This window comes from Chelonoidis abingdonii, chromosome 9, assembly GCF_003597395.2.
Source record: "Chelonoidis abingdonii isolate Lonesome George chromosome 9, CheloAbing_2.0, whole genome shotgun sequence".
Taxonomy (NCBI): domain Eukaryota; kingdom Metazoa; phylum Chordata; order Testudines; family Testudinidae; genus Chelonoidis; species Chelonoidis abingdonii.
The window spans coordinates 65654286-65672415 of NC_133777.1; the positions used below are offsets into that span (position 1 = coordinate 65654286).

At 41.1% G+C, this 18130-nt stretch overlaps 1 protein-coding gene across 1 annotated transcript in view; it reads right to left on the reverse strand.

The window, feature by feature from the left end:
- FBN1 (fibrillin 1) overlaps positions 1–18130 on the reverse strand; it is a 221881-nt gene that overhangs the window by 23298 nt on the left and 180453 nt on the right. Inside the window, exons 45-52 of the mRNA XM_032762923.2 lie at positions 15061–15183; positions 10644–10769; positions 9399–9515; positions 8400–8528; positions 7090–7209; positions 6198–6323; positions 3169–3318; positions 241–306 (exon numbers count right to left, since the gene is read on the reverse strand). Of these exons, the coding sequence (XP_032618814.1) occupies positions 241–306; positions 3169–3318; positions 6198–6323; positions 7090–7209; positions 8400–8528; positions 9399–9515; positions 10644–10769; positions 15061–15183 (957 nt within the window). The remainder of the gene's footprint in view (positions 1–240; positions 307–3168; positions 3319–6197; positions 6324–7089; positions 7210–8399; positions 8529–9398; positions 9516–10643; positions 10770–15060; positions 15184–18130) is intronic.

The following is an 18130-nucleotide window of genomic DNA, read 5'->3' on the forward strand; positions in this document are numbered from 1 at the left end:
CTTCAGATTCCTCCTAGTATGTCTGGCCAGTATAATTTAAGACAGAGAACAGTCTCCTCAAGGTTAATTAATGGAGTGGGAGAGAAGTTCACATTTGAATTTTACATTTGTATAAATAATTCCGTGCAAAGTTCTGTACAAAACAAATCCAGGGCTTTGGAAGGGAGGGTGGCTGATGGACAGGAAGTAGCCTACTAGAGTTGTGAGCCTGCAGTAACATTCAGAGCACCAATCACTTACCAACCCGTATATCCCCTGGTCCAATAAGGATGCCAATTCCAAATGGGCAAATTTGACGAAATGCCTCTGTAAGTGAAATATGTATGTTAAATCATGTCACAACAATTAATTACAGATAAATATATTATCAGCTTAATGTATGGTGGGATGAATTCTTACCATTCTAGACTGCCAGCTTTCATTTATATATTATATTTAAAAGGGTGTGCATGTGTGTGCGTGCATGCACACACATCCTCTCTCTCAAATGTGATACATAAAGTATATATACCTACACTCCTTTACATATAATGTATGTTACTTCATTTTTATCGGGTACATATATAATCTTACAAACAATGAGAATTTTTAATTTTATTCTTATGGAAGACATTAAGTAAAAGATTTTCATGAAAAACAGTAAAATGTCAATAACTGTGTTCTTTTTTCTTGTAACTAAAATTTCTGAAGAAAATACAACCTGATCTGATTGTAAACCAATTTGTTGAATCTTGTAGAGCAGTGTTTCCCAAACACCACTTGTGCAGGGAAAGCCCCTGGCGGGCCGGGCCGGTTTGTGTACCTGCCGCGTCTGCAGGTCTGGCCAATCACGGCTCCCACTGGCTATGCTTCGCTGCTCCAGGCCAATGGGAGCTGCTGGAAGCAGCACAGGATGAGGGGCGTACTGGCTGCCACTTCCAGCAGCTCCCATTGGCCTGGAGCAGTGAACCGCGGCCAGTGGGAGCCATGATCCGCCAGACCTGCGGACGGAGCAGGTAAATAAACTGGCCCGGCCCGCCAGGGGCTTTCCCTACACAAGCGGTGTCCCAAGTTTGCGAAACGCTGCTGTAGATCCACAGGTTAATAGCTGCCTTTTATACATCAAATACTGATTTTATTACAGATAGGCTGAGGTGCTGTTGTCTCAGTTCAGCTTAGCTTTATAATAGAATTAGTCTGATGTCAACAAACCACTTGAGCTCTTTTTGCAAGATATCTAAAGGCAGAAGTCATGCAAGATCAGGTAGCTGTCCACTCTTTGGTGTGGAAAGCAGGTTTCCCCTTGTTTATGAGAGCCACTTAGCACACTCTGGACACTTGAGAAATAAATTAAATCATCATCAATTTCCACTACACTGAACCAAAAGGTAATGAGAATGGATATGCTCCCAAGATTTCCATCAAGTCAGATTCAAAAAATAGAACCCTTCTGATTTTGAGTCAGATCCAGGACAAAAACCCCTACAAGCTTTGGGGTTGAATCCAAAACCACCCCTCCCCTCACGCACCCATAAAATTTATGCAGGAAAGTGGACTCCTGGATTTGAGATTAGTTCAGGCCCCCCTTGAGATATTTTTTATCTACTCTACATTCAGAATATAACAGATCCTTTTGCAAGATACAGTAACGTCGTACTTTGAAGTATTTCAGTACACTAGGAGTAGGCTTACGATACAGCAGACTCATAGTTTTAAAGACAGTTGCAGATGTTTTGTCTTATGGCTTAATTTTAAAATATTAGCTACATTTTGCTGAGATTGTATAAAATGAAATGAAACAAAACAGAACGGTGTACGATAGCATTAAAAATCAACCAAGTGCCAGACCAGCTGTTCCTCACAGAGAGTGAAATTCAGCCCCATGCAGAGGGTCAGCAAAAGGCTATGCATCACACCTGCCTTTAAAGTAGGTGTTAAAATGGGATATAAGTGATGCATAACCCTTAGGGTGACTGCCTGCTCAAGGGCACATTTCACACAGAGGAGACGGAATGCATCAGGGAATTCAATACAATGTTTAAAAACTTCTGCATCCTCCATGCTAAGGAAGTTTTCTAAGCTCAGAAATTTGTAAGCAATTTCTTGAGCCTTGATCTTGTCATCTGAGAACGATTTAGACTGTGACAAACGTATGTGCGGGCACTTCAGGAAAAGGATCTGAAGCTCACCATGCTTTTATAATTCACTCTACTCTTCTGATTTGTACACAGATAGGCCAATTTAATCACCCAACTTTAGGGAAGAAGCCTTCAAGAAACAGCACAACAGGGAAACCTGATTTTTTGTTTCTTGGCTTCTGAGAGTATGGTCTGCTCAACTTCTCCACGATTTGTTCATGAGGTGAATTGCATTAACACATCACTGAAAAAAGTAATACTGTTAATCATGATCTGTCATTCTGAATTAATATACCTGTAACATAACTGTACTGTAATAGCACTGACCAGTGAATTCCCAAAGTGTCTATTGAGTAAAAACTGTACACCAACACTTCAACTGAGTGCAGCATGTGCTTCAGGGCTATCCTAAATCAGGGTTGCAGTGAATAATCAGTTTCACTGTTCCCCCTGTTATTTGAGTCTTTCATAGCTACAGGATGGAGAAAAATTTTTTTAGCAATAAGAAAATGTGGTTGTAAAACCACAAAGACAGGCAAGGAGATTCAGAAAGGCAAGTGTAATAGCTGTATCTACTTTTAGCACTACAGTTTTTTAAAAAACTGACTAGATTTCAAGCTTATGGTGGCTCTTTCTAGATTTCATTTTGTTTAGATGAAATCCACTTGTGTCCCATAGATTTTTAAACTTACAGCGTAGCAAGGACTTAATACTATTTTACCAAAATTTAAAAATAAAAGATGTATAGCATTAGAAAACTCCAGAGCAGAGTACTTGAGACTTATCTGACTTACTTTCCATAAAACAACACAGAAATGCTACAAATATTTTTTTGAGAAACAGTTATGTTGTGTGCCTTTCTATAGCACAAAGGCCTTTACTTTATTAAAAGAAATATTAAGTGATATGGGTCAAACAAAATAATCTACCATTCCTTGAGGAAGATCATTGTTTTCTAATTCCCACTTCTAAGACTTTTAAAGTTACTGTCTGTCTTCTTTCAGTTCTGAGTGCCCATAATACAATGGTTGCATTATATCTGATAACGTACCATCTCCTTCCTGTGGGCAGAGCTCACATGGGTCACCCCATCCTTCTCCTTGCAAGGCGCAGCAACATTCTTGCTTGGAATGGTTTCTGGATTTGGGAACTGTGCATTTGCCTTCTTCAAATTTGGTAAAGCAATAACTCACTCTCAGATCTGCACAAGCAAAAGCACATTATAATACAGTTCTGCATTAAAGGCATTAGGACTTGGTGCAATTGGTATGTGAAAATCAACACTTAAGCTAATTACAGAAGTGCTTCCATATGGCTGATCTTAAAAAGCATTGTTGTGGCCAGTGATTACAGTGGATTGAAACAGAAGAGAGAGCCCTCTCTATACCAGCCAAGGAAGAGAGGATCCATGAGAGAGAGAGTTGTTTAGTCTAGCCAGGGAGAAGAGGGGGAGCTCCCCACTGCTTTCCCAACCTCACTTACCTTTCCTGCACCCTCTGAATATTAGCTTAATTTATTTACATTCTATTATTAGAGCAATGATCTTTAGCTAATTAACCACATGGAAACTAAAAAGCGTGTGTTAACCCTTGATGATAATGCTGTATGTAAAAAATAATGGAGTGGCAATTTTCAATAGCACCTTCTTGCCTCTAAGTGCTTTACCAAATTACAGATAAAGGCCCATTGGTTCTATGGTACCACATTGTCTTGGTAACCTAAACACTGGAACAAAAGTGAGATGACAGACCACATGCCTCCAGCATGCAGACAGCTAGCAACTCCTCAGGTTGGCACTCAGACAGCATAAGGGTCAGTTGCAGAAGCAGCTGCTCATCCAGTTTTCTGGCCGCAAGATCAGTGCTGGGCACTGTCCAGACTTCAGAAAAGCTTTAGGTAATGTGAAGTTTTAAACAGAAGCTTGTTTGGCTCAGTACACTCAAAAAACCAACCTTCTTCAGAAAAAACACATTGCTTTAACATCAATGTACAGATATAAATTAATTTTCCTGTGACAATCCACATGAAACACTTGTCTTCTTTCAGAGAAGATAAGATGAGGTGGTATTATTTCTATAGCTATTTTCTTGGCTTTGTGGGTGATTTTTCAGAAGAAGAGATTGATAGCACATGGGCTTTAAACAACTATGTAAGTGCAGCTCAGACAGCGCTGCTATTTTCACCACTATTTTCACAGTGCCAAACCAAATGTTTACTGCAGGTTAGATTCATCACACCAAAACCACAATCTCATTTAGCTACCATGAGATGAAGAACTCACTAGGGTTTCAACAGGAATCCCTGTGTTTGGGACAAACATAACTACAGAGATCCTGGAAGGCCTTGTCACTGGTATTTTGCTGGGCCTACTGTACATTGCATTTGTGAAACTGGATATTTGTTTGCGAGTTGGGAAGTTTAGATCTACTTGAGCTTTTTCAAAAAGTCTTTGAGATGTCCTTCTCCTTAGTTTGCTGCACTTCTGTGTAGGCAGTAACAAGCATACATCTTTCCATTCCAAGCTGTTCAGCTTTTGATCTCTTTTCTTAGTCAGTTCCATGTTTATGCTCAAAACACTGCATGTGATTCTGGTAGACGGGGCCGGATTAACTCTACTGTGGGTCTGGGGCTATTGGATTTTGTGGGGCCCCTGTAGACAAGTCTTTTTCCTAATTTAAAAGAGAACAATCACAATGATGGCATCGAGGCTATTAATGCTATACTGCACTTGCCTTTTAATTAACATCAAGCCGTTCCGTGGTTACATTTCAGTCTTAAAACATGTAGAATATAGTTAAGTTAATTCAAAATAGCCTACTTCTTACCTTAAACAGCTGTTATATTAGTTTTTTTCGGGGAGGGAATTTGGGTGCAGGAGGGAGCTCCGAGCTGGGGCAGATATTGGGGAGCAGGAAAGGGTGAGAGGTGTGGGCTCTGGAAGGGAGTTTGGTACAGGAGGGGATTCTGACCTGGGGCAGGAGGTTGGGGTGCAGAAGGGGTGCAAAGTGCAGGCTCCAGCCAGGAGGCACTTCCCACGGGCGGCTCCCAGCTGCTGGTGCAGCAGGGCTCAGGCAGGCTGCCTGCCTGAATGCCGTAGCCCCACGCTGCTCCTGGAAGCGGCCGGGAACCCGTCAATGGGAGCTGCAGGGACGATGCTGGGGGCAGGGGGAGCGGGCGGATCCATCTCCTCCCCCGGGGCAACAGAGACGTGCCAGCAGCCGGCTGCTTCCAGGATCGATGCGGGGCCACGGCATGCAGGCAGCCTGTCTAAGCTCTGTTGCGCTCCTGGACTTTTAGTGGCCTGGAGATCGCGATCGACTGGCAGAGGCTCCCAGATTGACCAGTCAGTCATGATCGACGGGTTGGTGACCACTGAATTGTATCTAATTATGGATTTATTTTTTGTGGGGCCCCCCTTAGCCTGAGGCCCTGGGCTGCAGCCCCTCAAGCCCCTCCATTAATCTGGCCCTGCTGGTAGAACAAAGGCATCAAAACCCTTTTAAAGCAGAGAGCGTTTACTCTTCTTACAACACTGCTTTCAAAGGCTCTTCTAGGCTTTTTTCTTTAGCACAACTTCCTGATGAGGAATAGCATGCATTTGATGCTACTTAACCTCTGCTAATTCTTTTTCACATCCACTCTGTCCTTTTCATCTTCTACAGTAGTATTACTCTAACATAAGCTCTTCTGTATATTCATCCCCAGCTCCCATTCCATACGCTTTGTTCAAAGTTCAGAGTAGCTGCCTCAGTCTTTATTTTCATCTTTTCCCTCCTCTTTTAAGATTTCTAAACTTTTTCTCCAGGTAGGTGAGGAAAGGTTTCAAGGGGATAGGGTTTCGTTGCTTAACTCTGTGCCTTAACTGTAGCTTTTCATGCTAATTGCTCCTCTCTCTTGTGCTGAGGAGACAGTGTGAGAGAGAATCTGGGACAGAGCACATAAGCATCAAGCTTTCTTTGTGAAAAACCACTATTAGATTCCACAGCCCCTTTGTTATATTAGAAACAGGCATCTAGTAAAGTTTTTAGTAAACCCAAAGAAAATAAATATATATAGACCAAAATGTATAAAATAACTTGCCTTGGCATCTTCTTCCTGTGGAAGACAGTACAAACCCTTCAGGACATAAGCATGTGAAGCTGCCTGGAGTATTGCTGCATGTACCCAAGGCACAGATTTCTGGGTCTTCTACACACTCGTCAATATCTGCAAGAAAAGTACAACAATACTTCAGCAATCAAAACTGCTGTATTGGCAGCTGTAAAACACAAAATGGAATACACAATACCCTGCATAGCAACTGAGACCTAGCAGGTATTACACTGCCTAGTTTCAGCTGAGAGCAAATCCCTGTGACCTAATGAAAATAAACGTTAGCGCTCTATTAATAATAAATCCAGGTGTGCAACCACGGACTAATTTCCAAAGACGATTTCAGTGGGCATGCCCACAACGAGACACCTCCGGGACGTACAGGACTTTAAAAATGTCTTTCTGCGGGTCACGTCCTGCAGTCTTTACTCAGGCAAAACTGAAAGGGATTTTTGCTCAAGTAAGTACTGAGTGATGACAGTACAGGTTATCGAGCATTGCACATTACCAAGAGAAAAGTAATACTGGGTATTTAGATACCATAGCGATAGGTACCTAGACAGACTAATAGGTTGCCCCTCAAATGAGTAAAAGTCTCTGTGGCTGGATAGCCTGGAAGAATTAATGTAATTATCTCTTTTTAAAAATCAATACCATTTATACTTTATCTTTTACATATTATACTGTACACATGTACATAAAGTTTACAGGATACTTAATTTTGTTGGAATGATTCTGTTTTATGATTAGGTTCAGACTCTTGACAGAGGTCAAAAATGACACGTCAAGGCGTAAAGAGAGGCATGACTATACATATTATTAGGACTGAGAGCTGCTTTTGAGCAGGCTGCATTATGAAATACGAATGACCTTTACGTACCTTCACACCTGTCATTTTGCAGAACGTATCCAGGAGGACAGATGCATCTATACGTCCCATCCAGATTCTGGCATGTGCCAGGTGAGCATCTACCAGGCACCACTGCACACTCATTGATATCTGCAAGCAAAGAAATGAAGGTGCAATATTCAGAACAGTTATTGAGGCAGCTTTAATCCTGCTCACATCAAGTTGAGCGCAAAACTCCCAGCGAAAAGGATGGGAGCATCTATCACTCGCAGGGCTTTCTGAGGGCAGGGAGGCAGTCTCTTTTTACAAGGAGATTAATGTGTTTATAAATTATCTTATAAAACAAGAAAGATTAAAGATTCCTCAGCCCAGGAATCAATATCAATTCATCTCCATGATAGGCATGGACAGGGATGTAAGCAGATTAAACGTAGCTGGCAGGGAGTAGGCACCCAAGAAGTGTGAAGTGCCCCCAAATGCTGAACACTTTTATTAAGCACCCAAAGCCTTCTGTTACGCTGCTCCCTGGGCCTTAAGCAGTCTCCCCAACCCTGTCCTCCAAGCATCCAGTTTTAAAGCAGGTGAGGGTGGCTTCCTCCAGGAGTCCTGTCTACCTTCTTCCCTTCACCACTAATTCCCCACTACCTGCCTTTCCTCATCTGTTCTGTGTCCTGTTGTCTTGCTTTGACCTGATCCTGAAAATACAACTGCATGTATACTTAGTTCTGTGCACAGTGCCATTGAAATTATACAAAGGAGCAACCATAGGGGTGGGAGAAAGGCTCTGCCAGACCAGGCCCTATGCAAGAGTGTGTGCTGGCCAGGAAAGGTGTCATACTATACATTTGTGAAGTGCCATTGTAATCTGCAGAGCTATGTACATTCTTATTAGGAAGAATAACTATTATAGAAGAATGAAGTAAAATCTGACTCCCATGAAAGAGGAAGATCTGGGAAAGTCACTGGACCTGTTTGTTTCCCTTAAATATACGCAAGATGTTTTTTTAAAAAAGATTTTTGTTTTACACGCACTGGCCTGCAAGGTATTTGACAAAAACAAACAAACACACAACCCAGAGAGGAAATAATGGTAGTTTTAGCCAGTCCTAGAGCAAAATTCCTTCCTGGCTGTGTGCATAATAACTTAGTGAGCATTTCAAGGAATACAATATTCCAATGCAGCATGCTCCCAGAGTATCTGTGCTTTTCTACAAGGGCATAGTGATAGCAGGGGAAGTTCTTCTCTAACCTGCCTCTTTCTCATCATTTTACCTGGGACCATGTGCTGAGTGTTTACGGTCCTCTTGCCATAGTAAACCAATGCTAGATTAAAAACTCACCCACACAGGTCCTGCCTTCGGGGGACACCTCATAGCCATCATTGCACAGACATTGGAAAGACCCAACTGTGTTTATGCAGCGGCCATTCCTGCAGAGCATCCCATTTCCACTTGCACATTCGTCCACATCTAAACCAAAAAACTAACATGAGAAATGCATGGCGAATATCCACAAAGATTAAATACATGTAAGAAGGAATTCTGTTTAATAAACTGACTTTCATCCTCACAGCACAATATTAATACATTTAGGGTGGCATAATTATTTATCTGTCTCTATATGTAAGCACTATCCCCATATGTGGGCCCTGATCCTTCTAAGGGATATGCACACATGGGTTCTTACTCCCACCTGGAGCCCCATTTGCCTTCAGTAGGGCCATAGACTAAGACAGCCTTTCTCACACTAGAATCTCGTTAATTGCAGAGATTTTAAGTCCACAGTATTTCTGTCCCTTTCTGTCACTTTCAGAAGACAGTCAAAACAGTTTCTTCTGTATCATAAATAGTCTTGCTTTTCTCAAAAACTGTTGGGAAAAACTGCAGTCAATTGATTGATTTATGGGATTCCCTCCACCTCACAAAAGACAGATACTTAGAACAGACTGTATATTCGGAAGACATATGTTCAAGTGGCTGCCAGAAGAGGTGAGTAAATTACATAACAAGAGATTAGAGAGACACGGTGGGTGAGGCAATATCTTTTATTGGATCAACTTCTCTCTTATTTTAATTGATCCAGTAAAAGATATTACCTCACCTACTTTGTTTCTCTAATATCCTGGGACTGACACAGCTACAACTACACTGCATAGAGTATGACACTGATAAACTGGCTTCCAGAGCAAAGAAATTGCTCTTTACCACTAACTGTATTGATTATACAGCTGGGATTCGAATTCACTGGAAAAAGATGGTGTTTATGACTATATAATTAGAATAACAGACAATCTTAGAAAACCTGGACTGATCTCAGCAACGGTTTTAGTACTTCCTTACCTATGCAGTCATTATTGTGTGAGAGAATGAATCCATTGTCACAGCGGCAGTTGAAAGAGCCAATGGTATTTCTACATGTTCCATTGCCACATGGATCTTTTTCACACTCATTAATATCTATGAAAGAGAAGCAGCAGGAAGAACTCTTGTTACTAAATCATAGTGAAGGGGGACGCCAGATAGCCAATCAATGTGCAAAGAAATGAACTAATCCTGGATTACTAAAAGAGCAAATGGGAGAAGAGAGATTAAGCTTCCCTAAAAAAATGGAAGATACGAGACAGGGTTATACATTTGACTGATGATGTCAGAAGATGGTTTCTTGAGCAAGGGCTGATCCGCAAATTGTTTACATGCAGCTGCCATCTTGCCCTTTCCAAAGGAAGCATACACTAACCTTGTCTATAACCTTGTCTGCAATCTTCCCAGGGGCTTTTAGGTGGCTAGTCAGTTCTAACCCAGATGCCCAAAATCTCAGTAAGAAAACTGGGTGAAACCCAGGACAGAGGGTGTATTTCTTCTCTCCCACTCTAACAATGTCCCCATGGAAAACGGACAAATTGGCCAGAATCGGACTAGTCTTATCTGAGATGAGCACTACGCGAGCAAACGCTTAGAAGATTTAGATGCAGTAGACTATATTCTGAATTCACTGATTGCATAAGTGGGGACAAGTCCTCTGAAGTCAGCAAGTAATTTGGCCCTAAACCTGAAGCTTTCAAAGGGCTTAACATGAAAGCTCTTGTTTTACTTAAACAGCTTTGTTTCTGCCTGGCAGGAAATCAGTCCTTTGCACGCTTCAGCATTAGACAGTTTTACAATTATTGCATTCCAGTGTTGCATTATTAATTTGTGGAACTCATTTCCCTGAGGTCTGAGTGAAACCAAGGGGTTAGTGAAATTCTAAAAAGGACTGAATATTTTTATGAAGAACAAAAACATTCCTATTCAGCTATGTTAGATTAAAAAAAAAAAGTATCCTAAGTCATAGGCGCTATTTGCTTCAGAGTGTAAGATAACCACTAACTGATGCAGAATAAACTTAGTCAATGGTCAGTTCTATACATAATTGTGAACTAAGGTGTTTTTTGCTCCTTTTTCTGAAGCATCTTTTACTAGTCACTGTCAGAAGCAAGTCACTGGACGAAAAGTGCCATTGATCTACTCGGATCTGGCAATTACGATGACAGAGAAAAGGCCTCAAACCCCTTATTCATTAAACTAACAGCATAATTTGATACTTGCCTATGCACATCGTTTGGTCAGCATTGGTTTTGAACCCTGAGTGACATATGCAGTAGAATCCTCCAATGGTGTCAATACACTGGCCATGGCTACAGATATTGGGAATTTCTAGACATTCGTTGCGATCTGTAAATAAAAGACATCTGAAAATTGTTCCATAAACCACAAAGCCAGAAATAAACTATAAGTTGCAACTATGAAAACTAGAATCCAATTCATGGTTCTAATTTAAAAGGACAATTGTTCTCTCTGTTGGCAATAAAATATTAGTTGGTTAACACACTGTAATATTCATGGTAAATTAATTTTTTCAACATTTGCAGATTTGGAAAATAATTGGGAAAAGTTACTTACAAGTGACTATTTCTAGCTACAGCAACAGGGCACCGCTGTTAGGCCATGGGAATAAAAATAATGCAATGTAATTGTGTGGGGAAATCTCTCTTATGCTGAATTAAACAGCATGTAAACAAATAAGAAGAAACAATTGTGCAGTGGTTTGGGAGATTTAAGAGCTTTATCTGTTATGGTTATACATACTTCCAGAGGAAAATACTATTTGCTTGCAGACATGTTTGATTATAGCACGGAATGTAATATGATCGCCTTGATTAACTATCAGAGAACTTATACAAATGAGGAATGGAGCTAACACCAGCCCTTCCCTGCACTAGGCTCTCAGAAAGCCAAAATCCAATGGGCAAGCAGAGTGGTGCACAAATAATGTAGCTACAATGGGGCACCCAAGTATGGTTGCATCTAAATCTCATCTAAAGTGACATTACGCAAACCATGATCAATGGGAGCGTGATTAACTTAAAACAGGGACATGCCTGGCACATAATTTGGGCAGCACATTTCCTGACAGTAGCTGCAAATGCTTAATTTAGCACCATCCTGCACAGAAGAGCAACAAAAAGTACCATACCACGCAGTGCTGGCCCAGTGCATGACATGCTGCCTTCTGACAGCAGGATGTCTTTTGCGCTAGTTGGATATGTGAGTACTCACTGCTACCCTTGCTGTGAATGCTTTCCTCTGTAAGTTCAGGATTTAACCAGCAGTCAGCAAAACACATATAAAGAAGAAGAATATTTACCATTCAGCACATTTCTCCTCATAATAAGAGGAAGAAGAGATGGAAAAAATCTAGTAGGGTCATCTTGTCTACCTCCATTCCAGTGAGGGCTGGCTCCATTCAGCATATGCCTTAGTGTTTTGTCTATTCTAGTTTCAAATGACTCAAGAGATGGGGTACTCCCTTTCCTCTTCAAAGCTATTTCACAATCTAACTATTCTGGCTATTAGGTAATTTTTTCCTTACATTCAGTCTAAAGAAAGAAGCAGCTTTTTCCCGGTGATGAAGAGATCCATTATCAGGAAGACCCCTTGTTCTGTCTTCACAACTTGGAATGATTGCACTCCAAATGTTATGGCCAGACCCTGGGAGCTTCTTTTGTGATGGACACAGAACATTAGGAACGGGGAAGCGGCACTCTCTTAGGCATTATGAAAGGAAGTTGGATGCAAATGATTATCTTGACATAACAGTAACACCTGAAGAATTCTATTTAGATACTGAGAAGAGCAACTAGCTCAATCTATCAGAGGCAGCAACAGGTCATATTTGGATATAATAGCACACAAACAGTTCTAGTATTACCATTTTCCATGCAGTGGTTGCTCTGTGGGCCAAATCCTACAAGGTGCACAACACCCTAAACTCCCATTGATTTCAGTAAGATTGCTGGGCACTATGCTCAAGGCTTTAGGATCAAACCCTTCATGAAACACTTTTATTTTGACTGTGATCGTTCCACCTTATTATCATGAAATATAAAATAAGAGCAAAATACAGGGAAGTAATGCTTGTGCCTTAGGGTATTGTGGCTCATATCAGAACCTTCCCTGGTTTTCCTGTTCTGCTAAAATGAAGGAGTTACAACAATCATGTTAACAATATGCTAAACATTTGCATGTGTTGCCATGTATCTTAACAAAACAAGCTTTAGTTCTCAAAGTGATTTTCTTTTCTGCCCCTACACCCTTTTCCCGCGAAGGTCTTGTAAAACAATGCAAAACTGTACTGCAATGAAAAGTGCACGTCCTAAAACTCAAAAGCTTAGAAGCAGAAAATCCAAGGAAAATGTTATCGAGTTCCTTTGTAATTATTATTTTGTCCAGAAATGTATACAATGTTTACAGCCACTTGGCACACAATCCTGTATAAAACCTTTGCGATTCTTTAAATAATGAAGATAACAAGAATACCCTTCTTGCTATGATGTCATCCTTGGACAACAGAGTGAATGGAACAGAGAAATGTAGTCCCAGTCAAATAAGTATATTAAAATAATCTTTAGGATCTTGTTTAAATCCATAAAAGTGTGAAAAGCGCAGCCTTAAACTTTCCAAGCTAGCTACTGAACATCACCTAGCAGATAAGACCACCTTGTCATCAGAGATTCCTAAAAGACAGTGATTATTTGTGAAAATCTGAGAGGTAAATGGTGTGCTAAAACTGAGGTTAAGATTTTGTCACGGTTATTTTTAGTGAAAGTCAAGGACAGGTCGTGGGCAATAAACAAATATTCATGGCAGCCCATGACCTGTTTTTTACTAAACATAATCAAGGGTGAGTGGTGAGCTGGAGTGTGGGGTGTTAACTGGAGCCCCATGGCGGGGTCTACTGACAGCCTGAGCCCTGCCAGGAGGATGGGAGAACTGCATCGCTTCAGTGGGGGAGCACACGGTCCTGGCTGAAGCCATGGGGCGGGGACAGGGGCAGAGGCAGGGCGCCCAACCCCAGCTCCAGCCTTGGCTGCAGCCATGGGCCTACAGTCCAGTCTCCGGCCCAGCTGTAGGTGTTCACAGCTGAAGCCGCAGAAGACACAGAGTCCATGGCTTCTGCGACTAAAATCATATCCTTAGCTACAACACATTTAGCAAGTGATAATGCAAACCATAGTAATTATGTAGAACAGGGATTGGCAACCTTTGGCCTGCGGCCCGCCAGGATAAGCCCCCTAACATCCCTTGGCCCGCGCTGCTTCCCACAGCCCCCATTGGCCTGGAACAGTGAACTGCGGCCAGTGGGAGCCGCGATTGGCTGAACCTGTGGATGCAGCAGGTAAACAAACTGGCCCGGTCCGCCAGGGGGCTTACCCTGGCAGGCTGCGTGCCAAAAGTTGCCGATCCCTGATGTAGAGCAAGGGGGAAAATACTGCACATTCCCTGGGAAGTTTTTGAATTTTCAGAGCCAGAAAATAGTAATTTTCCTTGGCTTCACCTCCAAAGATATATTATAGATAAAGAGTTAAGCACAACAGAGTTAGTTCAAGGAAGGAGCTTTAGGGATAGATGGGCACAAATGGCCTATTTAGATACCTAACTGCTTTGAAAATCTACCCGTTAGTCTTTATGAATTTTCTGACTGTAACATTGACCATATAAGTTCTTCTAGTTCAGTTTATTCTTAGTTTCATTTTCATTTTTAGGGTTAATTAAATAAAAGATAGAAAAATATTACATGGCCTTTCATGAGATTCAAATAATCTTTATGCGCTGTATTACACTACTCCATAGCTAGACACTGTGGTCCGTTATGGAGGTATAAGCACAGAGTCCAACCAGCTAACACTAGTCACGTAGTAAGCATTGTACTGAGTGCAAGTCAAGGTCTATATTTTAGTTAGATTTTAGTTTTAACCATTAATGAAAATACTTCATTCAGTGTTTGATTTAAAGGATACACTCTTTTGACAGATGACATTTCAAAGCCCCTCTTTGAGGTTCTCTAATTAGACTTATTTTGCAGTCACACACCTGAATATTTGCAGGCATGAAGTGGATATAAACCATGAGAGAGACAAAAGCAGAACATTCATCAAAACCATTATATATTGTTAGGAGGCAGGTCCTTACAGCTCATAAACGTAATCTGCACACATTCCAACAACTCCCCAAACTGTGGGGCACTCCCTTTATGGGGGTGCGGAGGAATGTCCAGGGGGCACAGCAGAGGCTGGGCCAACTCCCATGGGTACCTAGGGAGGAAGCACTACCCAGACCCTCTCTGCCCTCCGCTCCGCTCTGGCCACGGCCCCAGCTACAACCCCGCTCTCAGCCTCTGGCCACAGCCCCACTTCTGGCTGCAGCCCCCGGCCCAGGGCAGGGGCAGATCAGGGGGACACATTCCATTACTGGTAAGGGGAGCAAGAGAGGTATAGTTTGAGCACCACGGCAATAGAGGGTTGTTGGGGGGGAAAACCTATCTTCTCCCTACATTCTTATCATATTAGTTTAGAGTGACACAAAAACTACAGTCTGTTAAAGAAAGGATATGATTTTAAAGGTTTTATTTTTGAAGGCACTATCTACTGCATACTGAGATACAAACAAGCCAGGAAATACTCACCAGTGCACTGGCCTGTTGATGTGAGCCTATAGCCAGGTTTGCACTCACAGCGATAGCTGCCAGCCGTGTTGACACATTCTGCATTTCGCTGACACACTGGTCCATTCTGGCATTCATCCATATCTATCAATGCAAGAAAGAATATGATTTTTAGGATAAACTGACAATGGACAAGAAAAAAAAATGTATTTTTAAACTCAAAGGGATGCTGTCTAGCCTACAGTTAAGGAATTTTTTTTTGTTTGGTACCAAATTTAATGTATTTTTTTAAATGTAGAGAAAAATATTTCAATGAGAGTAGGTTTTTGGTTGGATTTAAATATTTACCTACCATGATTCTGAACCTGCATGCAATCCATCACTGAAATTCATCTCTTTGCAAGTAGCCAATAGAAGGCTCTTTTGAAGTCTACAGGCCTTTGGCCGGCACTCTGACCATGGGTGAATTTCAATCCGTGACCCCAATCCTGAACTATGAACTATGCAGGTGGACTGCTGTGTCCATACAAAGATCCACTGAAGTCTCTGAGGCTCCACACTGATCACAGTGCAGGATTGGCGTCCACGTGTGGAACTCTCAATGACTTTAACAGGCGTTCAACATCAATAGTGACACTCAAATAAGATTTTTAATACCATTCTTTCAGTTTTTTTACTAGAGTACTAAAACTCTAGTAAAAACACAGGTGAGAACAATTAGGGGAAAAAAATTATTTTCACCCAACAGGTTTTCTTTGAAATATTTTTTTTCTTTTGAAAATTCTTAAACTGAATTATTAATTCTTTACCTGCAACTTAATTGGTAAGATTTTTGTTTTAACTAATTTTCCTCCCTGCTGCCTACCAACAGAGCAGATGAGCAAATGACACATTTTCCATCTGTAATATTGACCAGTGTCAGTTCCAATTTATTTACTGCAGGTGGCTAGGGGTTGCATGGGACGCGCCCATTTACAATAGCTGTACTACTGTAAGTAAGTCCTATAAGCGAGCAGGATCTGAAATACGTGATTTCATGAATAATGTAAGCACTAGTTACCCACAAAGAGGAAGACAGCATCAGAAAGAAGACAGAGTGTGAGCCACTATGGTAGCTAGAGGCAGTAGTGTGTAATAATGAACATGAGACCTGGGCTTGAATTTGTGTTCTCACTCCCCAAAGTGGCATGGACTGGAAACATTAGGGAGGCAACATGTGCATCTTCCCAGGAGTGGAGTATTACCTTGGTTATTCAATAGTAACTCCTAGGCAGCAACAACAAATAAGATCTGAAAGCGTATTATTTTAGCTCCCATGGCTGGAATACACTGTGGTGGGAGAAGGAGTGCATACAGGAAGGTGAGGAGTTATACCAAGAAACAGATAAGGACTTCAAGAAACTTAAGTTTTTTTCTGCGTGGCCTATTGCCAAGTGCCTAGATTTCATGGACTTGTCAGCTTCCCTAGAAGTGCTTCGGTCCTTTAGGGGAGGGTATATTGTTCCCTGGGAAAGTTATTGCCTAGTGGCAGCTGTGTGAAACTGAGGAGATATAGTACCCAAAGCAACTCAGCATTATTCTTCAAGAAGAAAATACAAAGCATTTTGTTTGTGTTGAAGCTGTGGTTTTTAAATCATACAGTAGGTTTTAGAAGATATATTTTTCATTCCAGATACTATTTTGAATCTTGATAAATGCATCAGCCACATCCCATTAAAGAGCATCAGCTAACCTATGGGACATAGAAGATGCTCATGTGGACAGGCAGTGTGATCTAGTAGAAAGAGAACTGGACTAGGACTCAGCAGATATGGGTTCTATTCCTGGATCTGTCACTGACTTGCTCAAATATGAAATCAAAGAATTACTAACTGCGGTATGTAACCTATCATTTAAATCAGCTTCTGTACCAGATGACTGGAGGATAGCTAATTTTTCAAAAAGACTCCAGAGACAATCCTGGCAATTACAGGATGGTAAGCTAACTTTAGTACCAGGCAAATTGGTTGAAACTATAGTATAGAACAGAATGATCAGACACGCAGATGAACATGATTTGTTGGGGGAAGAGTCTACATGGCTTTTGTAAAGGGAAATCATGCCTATTAGAATTCTTTGAGGGGTCAGCTAACACGTGAACAAGGGTGATCCAGCAGGTATAGTGTACTTGGAATTTCAGAAAGGCTTTGATAAGGTCCCTCACCAAATGCTCTTAAGCAAAATAATCAGTCATGGGATAAGAGAGATCTCTCTCATGGATCAGTAACTAGTTAAAAGACAGAAAACAAAGGGTAGGAATAAATGGTCAGTTTTCAGAACGAAGAGAGGTAAACAGTGGTGTCCTTCAGGGATATGTACTGGAACATATTAATAGATGATCTGGAAACAGGTGTAAACAGCGAGGTGGCAAAATTTGCAGATAGAAAATTACTCAATATATTTAAGTCCAAAGCAGACTGCGAAGAGTTACAAAGGGAGCTCACAAAACTGGGTGACTGGGCAACAAAAAGGCAGATGAAATTCAGTGTTGATAAATGCAAAGTAATTTACAATGGAAAACATAATCCCAAATATATATACAAAATGATGGGATCTAAATTAGCTACTACCACTCAAGAAAAATATCTTGGAGTCACTGAGAATAGTTCTAAACAGCCACTCAATGTGTGGTAGCAATCAAAAAAGCTAGCAGAATGTTAGGAATCATTAGGAAAGGGATAGATAATAAGACAGAAAATATCATATTGCCTTTATATAAATCCATGTCATGCCCACACCTAGAATACTGCATGCAGTTCTGGTCACCCCATTTCAAAAAGGATATATTAGAATTGGAAAAGGTACAGAGAAGGGTAACAAAAATGATTAGGGGAATGGAACAGCTTCCATATGAGGAGAGATTAAAAAGACTTGGACTTTTCATCTTAGAAAAGAGATGACTAAGGGGATATGACAGAAGCCTATAAAATCGTGACTGATGTGGTAAATGTTATTTACTCCTCCATGTAATACATGAACCAAGGGTCACCCAACAAAATTAATAGGCAGTAGGTTTAAAACAAACAATAGGATGTACTTCTTCACACAGCGC